Source organism: Gavialis gangeticus, unplaced genomic scaffold, assembly GCF_001723915.1.
Source record: "Gavialis gangeticus isolate Ggan-Ray unplaced genomic scaffold, GavGan_comp1, whole genome shotgun sequence".
Taxonomy (NCBI): domain Eukaryota; kingdom Metazoa; phylum Chordata; order Crocodylia; family Gavialidae; genus Gavialis; species Gavialis gangeticus.
The window spans coordinates 4,828,436-4,844,250 of NW_017729032.1; the positions used below are offsets into that span (position 1 = coordinate 4,828,436).

The 15,815-nt window shown below is 44.2% G+C and overlaps 2 protein-coding genes across 5 annotated transcripts in view; one reads left to right on the forward strand and one right to left on the reverse strand.

The window, feature by feature from the left end:
* Window positions 1–7,880, forward strand: part of AAMDC (adipogenesis associated Mth938 domain containing) — a 27,886-nt gene extending 20,006 nt beyond the window's left edge. Inside the window, exons 3-4 of the mRNA XM_019525397.1 lie at window positions 5,454–5,549; window positions 6,810–7,880. Of these exons, the coding sequence (XP_019380942.1) occupies window positions 5,454–5,549; window positions 6,810–6,950 (237 nt within the window). The 3' untranslated portion in view covers window positions 6,951–7,880. The remainder of the gene's footprint in view (window positions 1–5,453; window positions 5,550–6,809) is intronic.
* Window positions 7,881–13,677: 5,797 nt separating this feature from the next.
* The window catches only part of INTS4 (integrator complex subunit 4), a 92,132-nt gene continuing 89,994 nt past the window's right edge, over window positions 13,678–15,815 (reverse strand). For 3 of the 4 annotated variants that reach the window (XM_019524785.1, XM_019524784.1, XM_019524787.1), the window contains one exon: window positions 13,678–14,291. In XM_019524785.1, coding sequence (XP_019380330.1) covers window positions 14,279–14,291 — 13 coding nt within the window. In that variant the 3' untranslated portion in view covers window positions 13,678–14,278. Of the gene's footprint in view, window positions 14,292–14,520; window positions 15,635–15,815 lie in introns of those variants that run through there. The other variant, XR_002098951.1, reaches the window with a different exon arrangement.

Sequence of the window (15,815 nt, forward strand, 5' to 3'; positions counted from 1 at the left end):
GTCTAATAAAAGATATCACATCTACCCAAAGAACCTCGCCTGCCTATCTCCTTAGACCAACCAAAAACCCAGCAACATAGTAATGTTAGTATGGAAGTACATCCTTGCGTCCACATTCTGACATAGAAAAGGGAATAATTTTCTACTGATATAAATATATGAACAGACAAATCACAGCAATTTAAAGAAGGGACTCCCCACATCAGCTGCTCCATAGCACCAGACACACAAGCCAGTTACTATCACATAGTAAGCAGAAGCAAAACCAGGACAACTCATCCCTGAATGAAACAGGGCCAAGTGACCATGGTTTACCTTCCACTTACCCCAAGATAGGCATTGACAGAAACAGCGGTAACCACAAAGCAGCTGACGCACAGTAAGTCCACACCCCTAAGTGAAGGCAAAAACAATACAAAACTGTAGCCTAGGCCAAATGCTCTCAGCTTCCACTTGCCATTGTGTTCATGTAAACCCACACAATGCCTCACTGAAGCCAGTTGGATCCTGTGCAGAGCCAATTGCAGGCTTGACACTTTTGTTTGGAAGTTAGTATAAAAGGGTCAGGGAAAGGAATTTCATCCAGTGCTGAATGTTATCAATTTATAATGATGCTTCCAGTACACAGCACCCTTTAGGAAAAGGGCTGAAGGGCTTTGCAAAGAGACAAACAGGGTTGAGGGCTGTAGGTCTTTTTTTTCCATGCTGCCTTATTCTGTACGGGGATGGCCTGAAGAAAGAGGGGAGAGGGAGTTTTCACTGTGGTTGAGTCTATTTTTTCACATTAGAAATTCAAGGCTTATCTATCCTATTTTTCCTGGAAGGATCAATCAATGACTGGAAAACTAGGTTTGTAATATCAGTCCTATATGAAACCTGGTTAATTGTGTTGGAGACTGATTTTTTTTTTTCTTTTACCAGACTAAACCTTTTTTTTTGGCTAGCACCTATAAAACACTAGGGAGAAATGCTGTCTCCATGAAGATTTAAAGAGCTTTAAGTCTGCAGCTGAGTCATCTGACAAGTCCTCCAGTCAAAACAGGGGAGAAGAGCCGTGACATTTTGGATCTGTATAAGGCTTTAAAAAACCCAAGGAAAAATGAGGGGCAACAGGGGGAGGCTTTTCACCTTCCTTTCCACATTATCAAAACAGTAAAAAAAAAAATCCCTATTTTTCTCTTTGCTGTCTCTTTAAAGCTCTGGACTCGGGTACATGTTATTGCTGTACACTTGTTTCCACAGCTGAAGATGACTGCTGGGTCACACAGCAAAATGGGGAATGAATTCAAGGGTTCCTGACTTGACACTTCATTCCCCAGCTCTGAGGGAGCTTTGTAATGCTTGATTTGATTAGCAGACCGGGAAGAGTTTGGCAGTATTTCCACCCACTCCTTTTTGGGGTAGGAAAGGGGGGACACAAGTCCTCAGGGGACACTGAATTGTGAAACAGGTGGCATTGCCCCAGGTGCCCCTCTTGCTCCACACTCATTAGAAATAAATTGCTTCCTCTGCTGCTGTGCTGACAAATTGGTGCCTGGCAGGTTAATTCTCTCCTTGGGAAAATTGTATAAGTGGCTTGGCAGGGTTCTGTAACTAAGGCCTAATAGTCCATGTGACCTTAACCCTGGGGATAAAAGGCAGCCTTCCTGGCTGGCTGCACTTTGGTGCCAGCTGCTAATGGGAGACAAGGGGAAGGGTTCCTGAAAGAACAGGGGAAAAGAGAAAACAGGCAGGGTCTTTGGCTGTAGTTCCTGTCTCCCTCTTGCCCCCAGATCCATAGAGTTGACTGGGAAAATGTAGCTGTTCCTATAGCCTGGAGCAAGGGATCTAAAACAGGCAGCAGCCCCCTCCTTCTAGGGGGTTACAGCATAGATGAAATGCAATCCTCATTGCTCTTTGCTCCAAGGCTTTAATGGCTCCAGTGTTGATTGCAGATTTCATATCCTCCCCAGCAATCCAAGGACTGTAATTAGTCGGCCATACCTCTTTCTTTTGTCTGGCTCCAGGTGCCTTATCATTAAAGCACACCTGGAGCTTTTAGAGGCCCCTAAGAACATATGTCTCCCTTTTGTCATCAGCATGCTTTTTAAATGGTTAACTCACCCCAACAAGGCCTTATATCAAGATATCCTTTCCAAGTGGAGGGATAAAACTTCAGTGGGTTAACAGGTTATTTCCCTTTCTGAGGCAAGAGCAGCCTAGTGGCTATGCAACAGTCCCAAGCTGGAGGACTAAAGCTAGGACCTAGGCCTTGGCTGGCATTGCAAAGTGCTGAACACTAGCATGCTGGCCCACGTGTGCCTATTAGGGAGATATACTTGCCTTCCCCCTGTATAGAGCTGGCATTTTATACCTCGGGATAGCAGTATTACCATAGAGCCAGGGTTTCCTTCACTTGTGGGGGCGCAAGACTGAGCAGGCTGGGTCTTTTCACTTTGGAAAAGAGATGGCTACAGGGAGAGGAGGATATGGTCTAAGATCACGTGGAAAAACTGAATAGAGAACTGATATTTGCCCTCAGGGGCACCCAAAGACAGTCCTCTATCATCTGGCAGTGGCTTAAGCACAAACAAAGGAAGAGCGTTTTAACGTAACACATAACTAACGTGTGGGACTTGATGTCACAGGATGTCATAGAAGCCAACACCATAACAGCGTCCAAAAAGGGATTAGAAAAATTTATGGAGGATTGGTTCATCAGGGTTGTTAAATACAAGTTAGGGAGGTACCGTATTTGCTGGCATACCCCACGCACCTCCCCCCTCCCAAAAATCAGCTCTCCAAAGTTGAGGTGCAATGTCTTCAGCAGCAAAGCTGATTTTTCTTCATGGCTCTAGCACTAGAGTGGAATACAGCAAGCAGATGCTGTGACTCATGGGCTGATAAGATGGCAAATGCTTCTCCCTGGGGCAGCAAACAGCAGGGGCAGAGTCCAGTGTTAACCCTCTTGCAACAACTTCCCAGTAATTCAGGGACTAACTAGTTGGCCACACCATTACCTCAAATGTCACATGAAGCAGTAGCTTTTGGGAAAAGGCAAAAAGCAGATATGACCAACTAAGAGGCAGGTACTAGTTAAGGCAGTAGGCTTTTGGGTGAAAAGCTACAGAGCTGGCTGATGGAGCATTAGATGGTATCATGATGAGGTTTGTGGTACGGAAACAACACTTTGTTATTTATGGAAACTTATAGATTTTTATACAAGTAAAGAGCTAGCAGTCTTACTACTGCCCTTGCAAGGGTCTGGGGCCTAGCCTTCTTGCTATCCTGACACACCACGAAGTTCCTGCTGCCTCACCCAGACTGCTTCCTGGAATGCTACATTTCCTGGACACTATGAGTGCGTCCAGATGAGTGCGCATGTGGCTCCAGTCAGCCAGGCTTGTGCACACTCATTTGGATGCACCCTATGGTTGCCAGCCCTCCTGGATTGGCTGGGAGTCTACCAGAATTGGCATTGATCTCCCGGTGACTATTGAAAGCAGTCCGGGAGGTTGATATTGTAAATGGGTTGAACAGTACAATTAATGACATTACGTAATGTTGGGGGAAAAAAGTCTCCCGAAATAGCTTCAGTCAAGAGTTGGCAACCCTAACACAGCCTACATTTCCAGGAAGACATACCCTGTGTCTCGGTCTGCCAGGATTCTGGAGCAGTCTTTTTTTTTTTTCTACAGTCTGCCTTCCAAAAGCAAGGTGCATGTTTTATTTGGGGGCATGTGGTATGCAAGAAAATATAACAACTAACCAGGCAGCTCTGCTCACTCTACACATGCCCAGTTTCTTATACTCTTTCTGAAGCATCAACACTTTCTTACCCAGAGCCCCATTTGTGAAAACAGAAAGGCATACAGTCTAACCCAGAATAACAGTTCTATGTTGGACAGAGAGGCTTTGCCTTGGAAAGACTTCTGAATAAAAAACATTCCAGGAACCGACGACTGTTTAGGAAGGGCTTGACAGGTGCTGGAGGAAGTGTAGTGTTGAGTCGTCTTTGGCTGTCATAGACGTTGGGTCAAGGAGAAATAAATGGACGCATCCCCAAAGTACTGGACAGCAAAGATGACAAACAAGTAAAACAAGCCAAGTTCTTGAAGGGATGCTCTGAGCTTAGTTCGCTCAGTGAACACAGTGTGTTCTAGAGAGAGGGGTGGATTCTGCATGCATCTGTTAGAAGGTTCTCAGATCACATTCACATCCTAAAAATAGTTGCTTCCATCAAAAGAGCATCCTTCAAAAGATATGCTGCAGTGCTGCCCATTTGTCATTAATAAAGAGCAACTCACAGGCTTCTTAAAGACTCTTTTAAATGCCATCAAGAGAGCTAACAGTTTTCTAGGCAAAATGCACACAATGAGAAAAAGCCACATAGGTTGTTCTGTTCGTGTTCACAGAACACTTGCTACCCTGCATGTATAGACAGTCACAAGCTGGGGGGAAAGTTAATTAAGACAAAAAACAATAGAAAAACATCTGCAAAAGCACTACTTCTTTTTTTAAAGGAACAAGTTGTTTGCAGTCAAAAATCATTTTTTTTAAAGAAATTCAAGCACTCCAGGTTTTTACAAGATTAATCTCTTTTTGTGAGAACATTTTGTTTGGATTCAAATATTCCTTTGCCAAATGAAGGACTTGGAAGAGTGCAGCAAAACCAGAAAATGAAACCAAATTTAAACAAGAAGCTGATCAATATGCTTCAGTTGTCCCTAGCAAATTAATTTCACCACATCAGCCAGCAGTCAGCAACCCATGGCCAGCAGGCTGCATCCAGCCCGCCAAATCACTGGCTCTGACCTGTAGATCTGGCAGTGGGGGCTCATCCCTTGCCACAGCGAGACGTGGCTGTAGCAGGCATTTCCCTTGTACCACAGCAGAGGATGTGATGATGGCCAGGTCCTAGCAGCCAGCTATCTTTGACCCAAACTGGGTAATTCCAGCCTGGAAAGCCTGCCAACCAGATATGAAGTAACTATATACACAGAGTTCAATTTAAATTTTGAGTATCTAAAGGAGCTTTAAAAAAAAAAAGTGGGATAATTTTGGTTTGCATAAGCATGAAATCCAGTGTATTTCAGTGATTTTTGGTGTTTAAACTGTCTTTTAAAAACTTTTAGTATTTGTTAGGTCTTTGCCACCAGAAATGCCTTTTAAACATATCTAACCTGGCTACACAGCCTTTCTCTTTATAGGTTTTTATAAAGAGTGGTTGCATGTAATTAGCAATTGAGGACAATCATATTTCACGGGTGCACTTAAAAACTGGTTCTAGAGCATCCTTTGAAATTGCTCGTATTACCTAAATTGAGTGTTGGGAAGAGAGGGATGTGTTTTTGTTTCATATAAAATTAATATAATACCCAATACAACACGTGTAGAGGAAGCTTGGGCTGCTCAATGGTCTCAACCTGCAAACTGTAGCTTTTTTCCCCTTTTTTTTCCCCACTAATGCGTAGCATTCCCCTGGAGTGCAGCCTGCCGATCTTGAAGAAGTCGTCAGTAAAGGAGTGAAAACTTTAGTGATTGGTCGTGGCATGAGTGAGGCCTTACAGGTAAGTTTTTGGTCTATAATGGGTTGGATCAACTTCCTAACCCTTCTAGCCACAAACAGACACCTTGTTAGAGGACACGCAGCTTGAGAGCTGGGTTGGCTCCAGTTTTGGTGATGTGCACATAGCATCCCATTACTTTCCTTTCTTCAGGAGCAGCATGTGGCTTGCAAGCCATGGTGTGGCCAACTCTTAGCAGAAGAGAACCACAAATTGCAGCTGCTTATAATTCTGCCCCTTACATGGTTGTTGTTCCCTTCACTAGTTCCAAGAGAGCCGCCAACTGGTCTTCAGGCCAACTGGTTGTCAGCCCCAGGGTCTGACCTTCATAAAACAGTTGCATTTAAAAAGAAAAGAAAAAGGGCCAAGAGACACGTCCTATGGAAAAAGATGTGAATTTAGCATCTTCTTTTCTGAGCAGTCTCCTGGTAGTGACAGTATTGCTGAGCGCATCATACTGCCACGCTGGGAGCCCAATGTCAAACTGTAAATGGGTTTGCAATCTGCCAGAGGATGGTTTAACAGTAAGAATTTTTTGACAACCTCACTTTTCTTTTAAACTCTTAGAACTGACAGTAAACTAGACCCCCCGCCTGTGATACTGTGACTCTGAGTGTCATTGAACACCCCAGCTAGTGTTGCATGATGTTATTATAGCCACAGAAATTCAGAAATGCTGGTCTTCAGTTAAACATAATTCATTTTGAGATGCTATACTCTATTTGACCTGGTAGGCAGAGCTAAACTCTATTTGACCTGGTAGGCAGTCTTGTGGTGTTACAAACTTACAACATTTTTCATTCTTTGTATCATTTTAAGGCCATTTCCACAGTTACCTTCCTACTAGTCAAGTTCAGAATTGTACCTAGGATCCTGTTAATGTTTTTCATAGACTAGTAGAGCTGGAAGGGACCTCAGGAGGTCATCTAGTCTGACCCCCTGATCAAAGCAGGATCATCCCTGACTAAACCATCCCAGTGAAGTGTCCATCTAATCATCTCCATCCTTGAAAGTTCTTGAGAGCATCGACAGCCTCCCTGGGTAGCCATTTCCAGTGCTGATCCATCTTCATAGTCAAGAAAGTTCTCCTGAATATCCAACCTAAATTTATCCCAATGCAATTTGAGATCATTGCTCCTTGTCCTATCCATTGCAGCCCCAAAGAATCTCTCATTAACTGAGATAATTAGTGACTGGGTTTCATTAGTATAAGAGGGAAAAAAACGTATCATCTGATCCTACCTTTTCCCTTCCTTGTTTCAGGTACCAGCATCTACGGTGGACTACCTTAAGAAAAATGGAATTGATGTGCTGGTTCTGCAGACAGAGAAGGCCGTGAAGGAGTACAATGCCCTAGTTGCTCAGGGTGCCAAAGTAGGGGGCGTCTTCCATTCAACATGCTGAGGCATTAAACCTATCAGCCCTCTTCCAGAACAGTCTTGTGCCTTTTGACTCCATAAAGAGCCCAGACTGTTGCTTTGTACTTTATATTTTCAGTGTGCTAAGGCATGAATGTGAGATTAAAAATCTGGAGTGAAGAAATACAGCAGCGCAAAACATAAGTGAATTGACAGAAATGGTGGAGTAATCAATTAGTTAGAGGTCTACTTCCCTACATCACAAAATTGATCTAGTCCTGTAGTTCTGAGAGCTGACATCCTTTGCTTCATCTTCTGTTGGACTGAAGCTTTGGAAGCGTGAATATTTTGACTAGGAATACTTTGGAGATACGACAGCCATAGAATATTTGCCGAGTACCATGGTGTGGCAGATGCATGGCGATACAAAAAGCATTTGGCACCTTCTTTGGGTTCGGTCTAAATCCAGCGAAGAGATTGACCCACGAGGTCTCTCCCAACCCCATCATTTTAAGTGTGCTTCATCCCATTACCAGTCCTGGAGTCATCCCAGCTCCCAGCAGCGCAGATTTGTTTCTCTGGGATGAATAATTTTCTAAACCACTTCCATAATATTGCATTTGTAAATCTTTTTTTAACTCAAAAACCATGTCAGCCTGGGATGAATGTAAAGCATGGGTCTTAAAGGAAAGGGATACCCTCACTAATGAGAAATGGTGAGCACTAACCCCTGTGTTATTAGTTCACTTGAGTAAAGAAAAAAATTAACATGCAGCTTTAGCAGTGAGATTAACTAGAAAGCCAGAGCTTGATGTCATGGAAATGAAAGCTAATAGGTACCATAAGTCACACAAGATTAGCAAATAGTTACTAATAAGCTGGGGGAGTGAGGCTGGGATCTTTATTTCAGGTGCTTCTAATCAGCTAACATTGAGAGAATAAGTAGATTTTCAATAAAAGCTGCAGATTGTAAGCTTCTTGTCTTATGGCTCCTTTTCCTTTCTCCAGGTGGACTAACATGACCAACTGGTTATAACTTGGAACACATCTGAATTTCTTTCTTGACTAGCTTCCTGTCAAGTCCATCTAATTTATTTCTATTACAGTGGTGCACAGGAGACACCAGTCCAGGCTTGTGCATGTTAGGCACTGCACAGCCCTGCTTTGGGAAGGATACACAGCTCCTTGACTTTGCAAAACTGCATCAGGGCCCCACTATGGCAGGAGTCTGCAACCCCTGGCACACTTGCCAGAGCATGGCACATGAAGGCATTTTGCTTGGCAACCACGCCTCAGGGCAGATGGTGGATAGAGGGGGTAGGGCTGTGCTGCTACAAGGATTGCACCTCTTGCAGCTCCCCTGCCATCCGCCCAAAGGCACATGTGCACCCATTGCCAGCAACAAGTTGGGCTGGGGCTCTGCAGACCTCAGTGCAGCAGCTTGCAGTCTCCCAGCCCAGGCTCTGGGCAGGCTCCTGCTGCCCGCCACAGAGTCCGGGCTGCTGTCAACAGGTGGCAGGGAGGCTGCAAGCCACAGCACTAGTGTCTGCAGAGCCCCATCCTGGCTTGTTGGCAGGTGCATACACACTGCCAGGGGGATGGTGGGGAAACGGCCACAGCTGTGCTGCCACAACAAGGATTGGGCCCCTTGCAGTTCTCCCGCCATTTGCCCCTGACACACCAACTTCTTACAAGTCAAGGTTGGGGTGTTTTTGGCACTACAACCACTATAGTATTGTGTTTGCTTTCCTCCATATTACATTAAACCAAGTGCAAGTGTTTTAATAATGAATAGCAGAAAGAGAGAAACAAAATGTAGCCGTAGAATAAAAATACATCTTAATATCTCTTAATTAAAATCATATCTTGCACCATTAGGGCTATATTTGAGGCAATGGCTCACCAGAAGCACCAAGAGTTGCTTTCTGGACTGTATTTGCATTCATTGACACAGCAGCCAGGGTAATTAGTGGGCAATTATTCTTGGTTTAAGTGCTATGACATAGTCCCAAATAGTTAGCAGGGTAAGGAATAAAAGAGGAAGTACTGCCCAAAAAGCCATAGCTGTTCTCCAGTGGGGAGCTCTCAAAACACATTCTTCACAAATACATCATGCAAAATACAGCCTGACATTAAAAGGCCTTTGTACTTTAACTGTTTGGACCAGGATGTGGCTCCTGGCCAAACTTGGTTATCATGTGTGATCTCCTAAGCCAGTGGCACCCTACTTTCTGGCCTCACAGGCTGGATGAGTGACATGGGATCAGCCCACAGGCCAGATCCGGTGTAAGTTCAGCTTGTGGGGTTGTTTTGTGAGCCTGATCCTGTGCCAGCCTGATCCAGCTGTGCATCAGGCTGATCTAGTATGCAGGGCCACATTACCTGACCCACATGGTTTCTCCCAAGGGTTCAGAAAATTGGCAGCAGGTTAACAGCAATTACCACTGCCACCTCTCCCCTGCCATCAAATGTCCAGACCCTTGGGGGTCCCCACAGGTCAGATGACATGGCTCTGCAGGCCACAGTTGAGCACCCCTTTCCTAAGCTTGAGGCACAGGATAAATTCCAGAGTAGGAAGACATTCACTTGGCAAAAGACCCACTGCAAACAATCCCAGCCCCATTAGCACAGACCCAGTCATATGGGAGGCATTGCCAGAAGTGATGCAAACATCTCCTGGTCCATATTTCCTTTAGTCATCCCATTCACATGACATTCAAACCAGTTTCAGGAGGAAATTCTTTAGAGGCTCAACAGGCCCCAAGCTTGTATTGAAGGAGAAAGCATCACTCGGCTTCGAGAGCTGCAGCATGTTCCCTTCCCATCATGCTGTTTGAGACAGTGAGAGCCTTTCCTCACCATTGCCTGGCTGACCTGTTGCAGGGTGTCCTCTGCTGCTTCAAGCAGTCACCTTAAATGTCTTCTATGGGTGACTGTTCAATGAGGGAAGACTCCATCCGTTGGATGCTGTGGGCAGAAAGGCAGATTCCCTGTAAACTGCATCCCGTCATCAGCATCAACAGCATTAGCAGAGAGGTAAGCGAGTCAATCCCAGAGAGCTCTTTCATCCCTGCCTTCAATGATCATAGCGATGGGGTGATTTGGGGAGGCAGCTTTGCCTTTTCTCTAGCCCCACACGGAGGAATCGATTACACCACAAAAACCAAGCTTCTCTCTCAACACCTGAAATAGCCCCACAAGCCAACAAACACAGGAGTTGAATTTCCATTGGATCAGGCCACAGAACTGTATCAACCCATCCGCATCTCGTTAGGATTACACCACGTTCCCTTAAATATCCCAGACATGCATCTTATTCTAAGTTGCTGTTTCGATCTGAAGCCACAGGCTATTTCCAAAGCGGAAAGGCTTGATGGGGACTGAACTTCCTGGGGAAGGGTTTCAAATACACAAGGTTTCAGCTTCTCTCCCTCCCATCACAAGGGGAGGAGGGAAACCATCTCCCAGTAGGCGGTGAACTCCCACCCTGACAAACTCTTTAGCAAAGAGCCACTTCTGGGCTTCGTGCCAAAAAGACTTCATCGCAGCTGTTACTGCCACTGAACAGCTCAGCCCACACTGCTTATCTTTGTGAGCCAGCGTGCGGGATCCAGCAGTGGGGAGAGGCAGAACAAGCCTCGCATACAACCAAGGCAGATCATCACCAGCTCTGAGAGAGGCAGAGGCCTCATTCAAGCAAGGCCCAGCACGCAGGAAATTTCCAACTCCGTTCTGCAGAAATAAAGGTTAATGTGAACTGAAGGAAGGCCAGCCCCTCGGCGCGTCATTCTGGTGTCACTCTGCAGCGGTTCAAAGGGACCAAGATCATTTTCAGATATGCCGAGAGAATGAAAACATGCATGCGAGTAAAAAGGAGAGATAATAATAGTGAGACGGTCATGGATCCTGCCACAAACATGTAGGAAGTCAGGCCTTAAGCCAGTTATGCACAGGACACCCACAAGCACGAGGCAGACTGGAGACACCACCTCATCCCCACCCGACTGCAGTCCTGACTCATGATGCCCTGAAGACCACAAAAGTCTACAAAATACCCACCCCTGCACTGAACCTGTGTTTTATTACAGGAGTGACTCAGATAAATTAATCAGTAAGTAAGCACTTTTTAAGGTGAGAATCAATGTGCATTATTGTAGATACCCATGTTAGTATTTACCTTTCTAGCAAACACCCCCTTAAATGACTCGGTTGCATAAAACTAATGTGCCACCAGAGTGGAGAGTGGTAAGCCATTTTGTGGTGGAATAAGGTTAATTGTAGAAATCTTTCAATAAACAGCAACCTTCAAGGGCCTAACACTCCTGCCTCCGAGGGCTAGGAAGCAGGTTACATTTTGGTTTGCTGGGGCTGGTGTTTCATAAGACTCACTTGGCACATTATATAACTTCCTGGTCTGAATACTGCTCCTTTTCAGCTGCTGCTCTGATCATGCTGTTAATTGATTTTGTGGTTAATTGCATCCTTGATTTGAGGAGTGCATTGATCCATTTTTTTAAAAGTGTAAGTTATTAGGCTTTTAATTGACTTTTAATTTGCTTGCTAATCAATTTGCAATAATAACAATAATAAACAAAACATGTAGAGCTGGTTTTTCCTTCCTAATTGCAACAAAGGTCACCAGCTAACTCCAGGTCAAAGTAAACTTCAATCACATCTGTGGGCCACTTACCTCAGCTCAAAATTCATGCCTAAGCTCAGTACAACTCCACTGCCCCGCTGCTGTGCCATGGTGCCTGGGGCAGGCTCCTTTAAATGAAAGAGAAAACTGAAAGTCTTGACTCTATAAAACATTGTTGGACCAGCCCCTCTCTGAGCTTAATACCCCCCTGCTTCGGAGTTTATCTGGGGCAAAACTAAATGAAAGATGGTAAGTGCCAGCCCCACAGATCCACCTGCCACAAATGCAGCACTTCCTTCAATACAGACTCAAAATTCGTCGTCTGAGAACAAGTTCCTGTTACATTGGGGAAAGGCAGGTTTGTCTGGGAGGCCAAAGACTGATGAGGAGGTTGTAAAGCTTTGTGTGCCTTTTTTCAGACTTCTGCCCTTTGCCAGTGGTGGCAGTGATGTCATGATACCACTGCTGCATCATTCCTGGGAGGGGAAAGACATCCAGGACCTTATAAAGTTTCAAAGATCAGTCTTTTTTGCTCCTTGTCAAATACTCCACGCTTCTCCCAAATGACTTCTCAGGCAGAGGGATGAAGCTCTCCTCAGCAGCATGTTGCCTCTCTTGGGTTAAGGTTAATCAGCTTCCCTCCAGCACAATTTCCAAAGTGCTCCCTATATCCCTCCACTGTTCCAAGCACATTCTGCATAAAGGACCTCTGCTGCCTCCCTGTATTACTGATAGCACACCTCTTCACCATGGAGGGAGCTAGATCTCATAAAAGATGAGGCTTTGAGCTACTACTCCGCTGCACGTGTTCTTTTGGTTCTCTTTTCCCCTTTGTGGAAGGGCATCCATCTCCAGATCAGTCCTTTTTTATCTCCTACTGCAAGGTAGGAGTCCAAGAATTCAAGCAGAAAGTTGAAACAGTGGAAGTAGAAAGTCTGCTAGGATGGGACAAGGGGTGTGGCCAAGTCTCTGAGCTTTATGAGCATGTCAGCTGTCTTCATCATTTCTCAGGAAGTACTTAAATGTCTCAGACGCAGAACGAAATGGGAAGTCAGGGTCCAGAAAAGATTTACCATGAATTGAAAGAGGTGAATTTCTCCATGTCTTTTCAAGTACAATACAAATTTACTCCAACGTATGGCTTGGTACATTAAGTTAATAACAACACTCATAAAATACAATCCCTCCCCCTTCCAAAAAAACCCAAACAAACAAGATCAGAAATCTGGGTGGATAAGAAAAGCATCAGGGGACAGTACACTTAGCAGATTCAGTAAGAGGGAAAGGACTAGAAAGCAACGTCCCAAGAGAGACAGGTCTGAGAGCTAATTGTAAAATAAATCTGAATTTGCAATGCAAATAAGGCAACAAGGTAGCTCATGTAACATCCCAAGTAGGTGATAGCCCTCCCTTGGGACAGACAACTGCATCAAGAGTAGCCATTCAAGTCTGTGTCAACACACCAGGAAGATGCAGATACATTTTAATGTTGAAAAGAGCGGTGTTCAGAGCAGCAGGCATTGCCTTTTAATCTTCATAAGAGTGAACTGACAGTGATTTAGTCAAACAATGACTTGGGGGAATAATTCATCTGTCTCAATGGCATTAAGACACCCAAGAGGAGAAGAAGGAATTTCTAGAGTTTGGCTGTAGGTTGAACAAGGTGTAATACAAAGAAAGGAAAATGTCAGGTGAGCATCAAAGATTAAACTGACTGTGGGATAACATCATGGCTAATGGAAGAGCCCATGTTTTGAATCCAAACAGGAGAATGGAAAGGTAGAAGCAAGAGAACAAACCTTTGTGTCCTCACTCTAAAAATCAGTAAATAAGTAAATATAACCATCCCTTACCAGTCCAGAGTTTTGTTAGGCAAGGCGCTTCTGGTGTCTAAACACCTTCAAAACCTTGACTTTAAGATGCAGTTTAGGTGCTTTGGTAAATACCTCTAGGCTTTGACTCTCAGTCCTTACCAACATGCAGGATAAAAGACTCTGGTCTCATTTTACAAGACATATAGCCAATTGTTAATACTAGGCGCCAACAGAAGAATAGATTCTCCAGTGAGGCCTACCGTATCATAAATTTCCCTTGGTTAAGCAGACTATCTTCATGACCATGCTGAGCAACAGGAAAAAGATGGCAAGCATTTTATTTTATTTAAAGATCCAGAAAGAAGAGTATGATTGGCTTATTGCCTTGGACCAGGTGGCTATTCATAGCTCAACATTTTCTTAGTCACAGAAGAGCCAAGACAATTCCTTCCTTTTCAGGTATGCAGAGTTCACGAAAGACATGTGATTAATGCTGAAACCTCAAGGTTTCACTGGAAAAGAGGTAGCATCAGTGAGGGCTTCTCTCTTCTACCCACCAGTGTTACAGCTTCTTTCTGTACGCCAAAGCAACTTCTAGGGCTGAATAAACAGCTCACTCTCCACAGTTCGCTCAGATTAGGCTTATTTCCACTTGCCAGCAAGATGATGAATTGTAGTGGCTTGTATAATATGGACACGAACTGGATCATAAATCTTTATTGCTATGACAAACTATACACATATTGCTGAAATGTAAACAGAGAGGAAGAAAATCTGCAAGGAGGTAGCTCAATACATCAAGTGTCTGCCCAAGATGCAGGTTCATGATAAGAGATGTACATCAACCCCTGTCCACTGGAAACAGAACTGAGCCCGCAGTCAGATGACGACCAGCTCTTTTGCTACAGATGCAGGAAGTTTTCAAACCAGTGCCCTGAAGATGAAATACAAAAACAGCTTGTAAGAGCAATAAAAGTTAAGAAGTGAAGTTAAATCTATGATAAACTAACAGCCCAGGGACTACAGATATTTGTGGCTTTGTACCTAGTCACCTGAAACATGCCAATAGTACCTCTGTGGAAACAACAGGGGTGTGGTCTCTCTAGCACAAGCCTCTGCCAGAAATACATGTTCACTCTTATAATAAAGAGAAACAAGTCTGGTTGGCGTTTTCCAAGTTTATTGTACAAAAGCACATTTAAAAGGGTTTATGCATAATGTGTTATGCTAGTCTCTATACAAGTGAATGGAAGGATTTACTATCATCCTCAGCTATCTGACTTACCTGCTGCAAATATACTTTTTTACAAATAATTTATGAACACAGGGAATATTTGGCCATTGTGCTGGAAAAATTCATATACCATGCATTTCTAGTAAATTGTATTACAGGCTGCTAGGGGGTCACAGGGTGCTCCTACAGGCCTTTGAAACACAAGCCTGTGCTGGGGAGCGGTGTCAAGATATACCTTCTCAGCTGAAGCTCCAGAAGCAACAGAACTTGGGCAAGAACAACCCCTCCGGAGTCTGAGGCCACTAGACAGGAACAGTCATTCTGCTCCAGTGGAAGGATGCCATGGTGCCTATCCTCTAGGCAAGGCTCCTTGTTCCTTTCATTTCATCCCTAACTGCCCCTTCTTCCCACCTGATAATAAGCCTGGACTACTGATCTCACTAATTTAATAGAGAGAGAGCACTACTGAACTGATTCAGAACTGTATATCCTGAAAGACCATTTATCATGCCACAACAAGATCTGCTTCAGCTCCAGAGCACAGCACAGCAGCAGAAGAACCTGCGTCTTACTGACAGGACAGCTAGCTGGTTGGGGTTTTTTTTGCCTGTGCCACTGCACACATTCTTCACAGAGACGTACAGAAAGCAAGTAAGAAGGAGTGTTAACAATGACAAGGTAAAAATATAGAGCATCTTCTTCATTATATGCAGAGGCAACTCAGTGATTTTACACGGGTGTTGCATTACCATTGTTCTCAGGTAAGGAGCCTACCCTGAAACAGAAAGCCTCCAGGTTTGCAAAAGGGTTGTTTGGATTTTTTGTTTTTCTTTAAAACAGCCAAGGCACCAAAAACTTTGGAGTGGCAAGAGGCATCAATCATTCACTGCCTTCAATATGGCGGCAAAGGCATAAGCCAGCCCAGGAACAGCCCAGTGTTGCATTTTGAGAAGTGGCTCCTACCCAGATACAGCAGTGCTGTAGGAAAAAAATCTTTACCCAGCGCTGAAAGACCAATACACATTTTAGACATTCCAAAAAAACTCTGCTCTATTTCAGATCATCATTAAACCATAATAAGCATCTATAATGCCTTACTAAGTATTTACATAGTAAACACTGCCAGTTTTACCAAATCCTCACTTAGGCAAAACTCCCAGTGGCCTCTACAGGAGATCTTTCCTAGAGGAGGAACTCAGGACTGCAGAATTTGACCCAATAAAA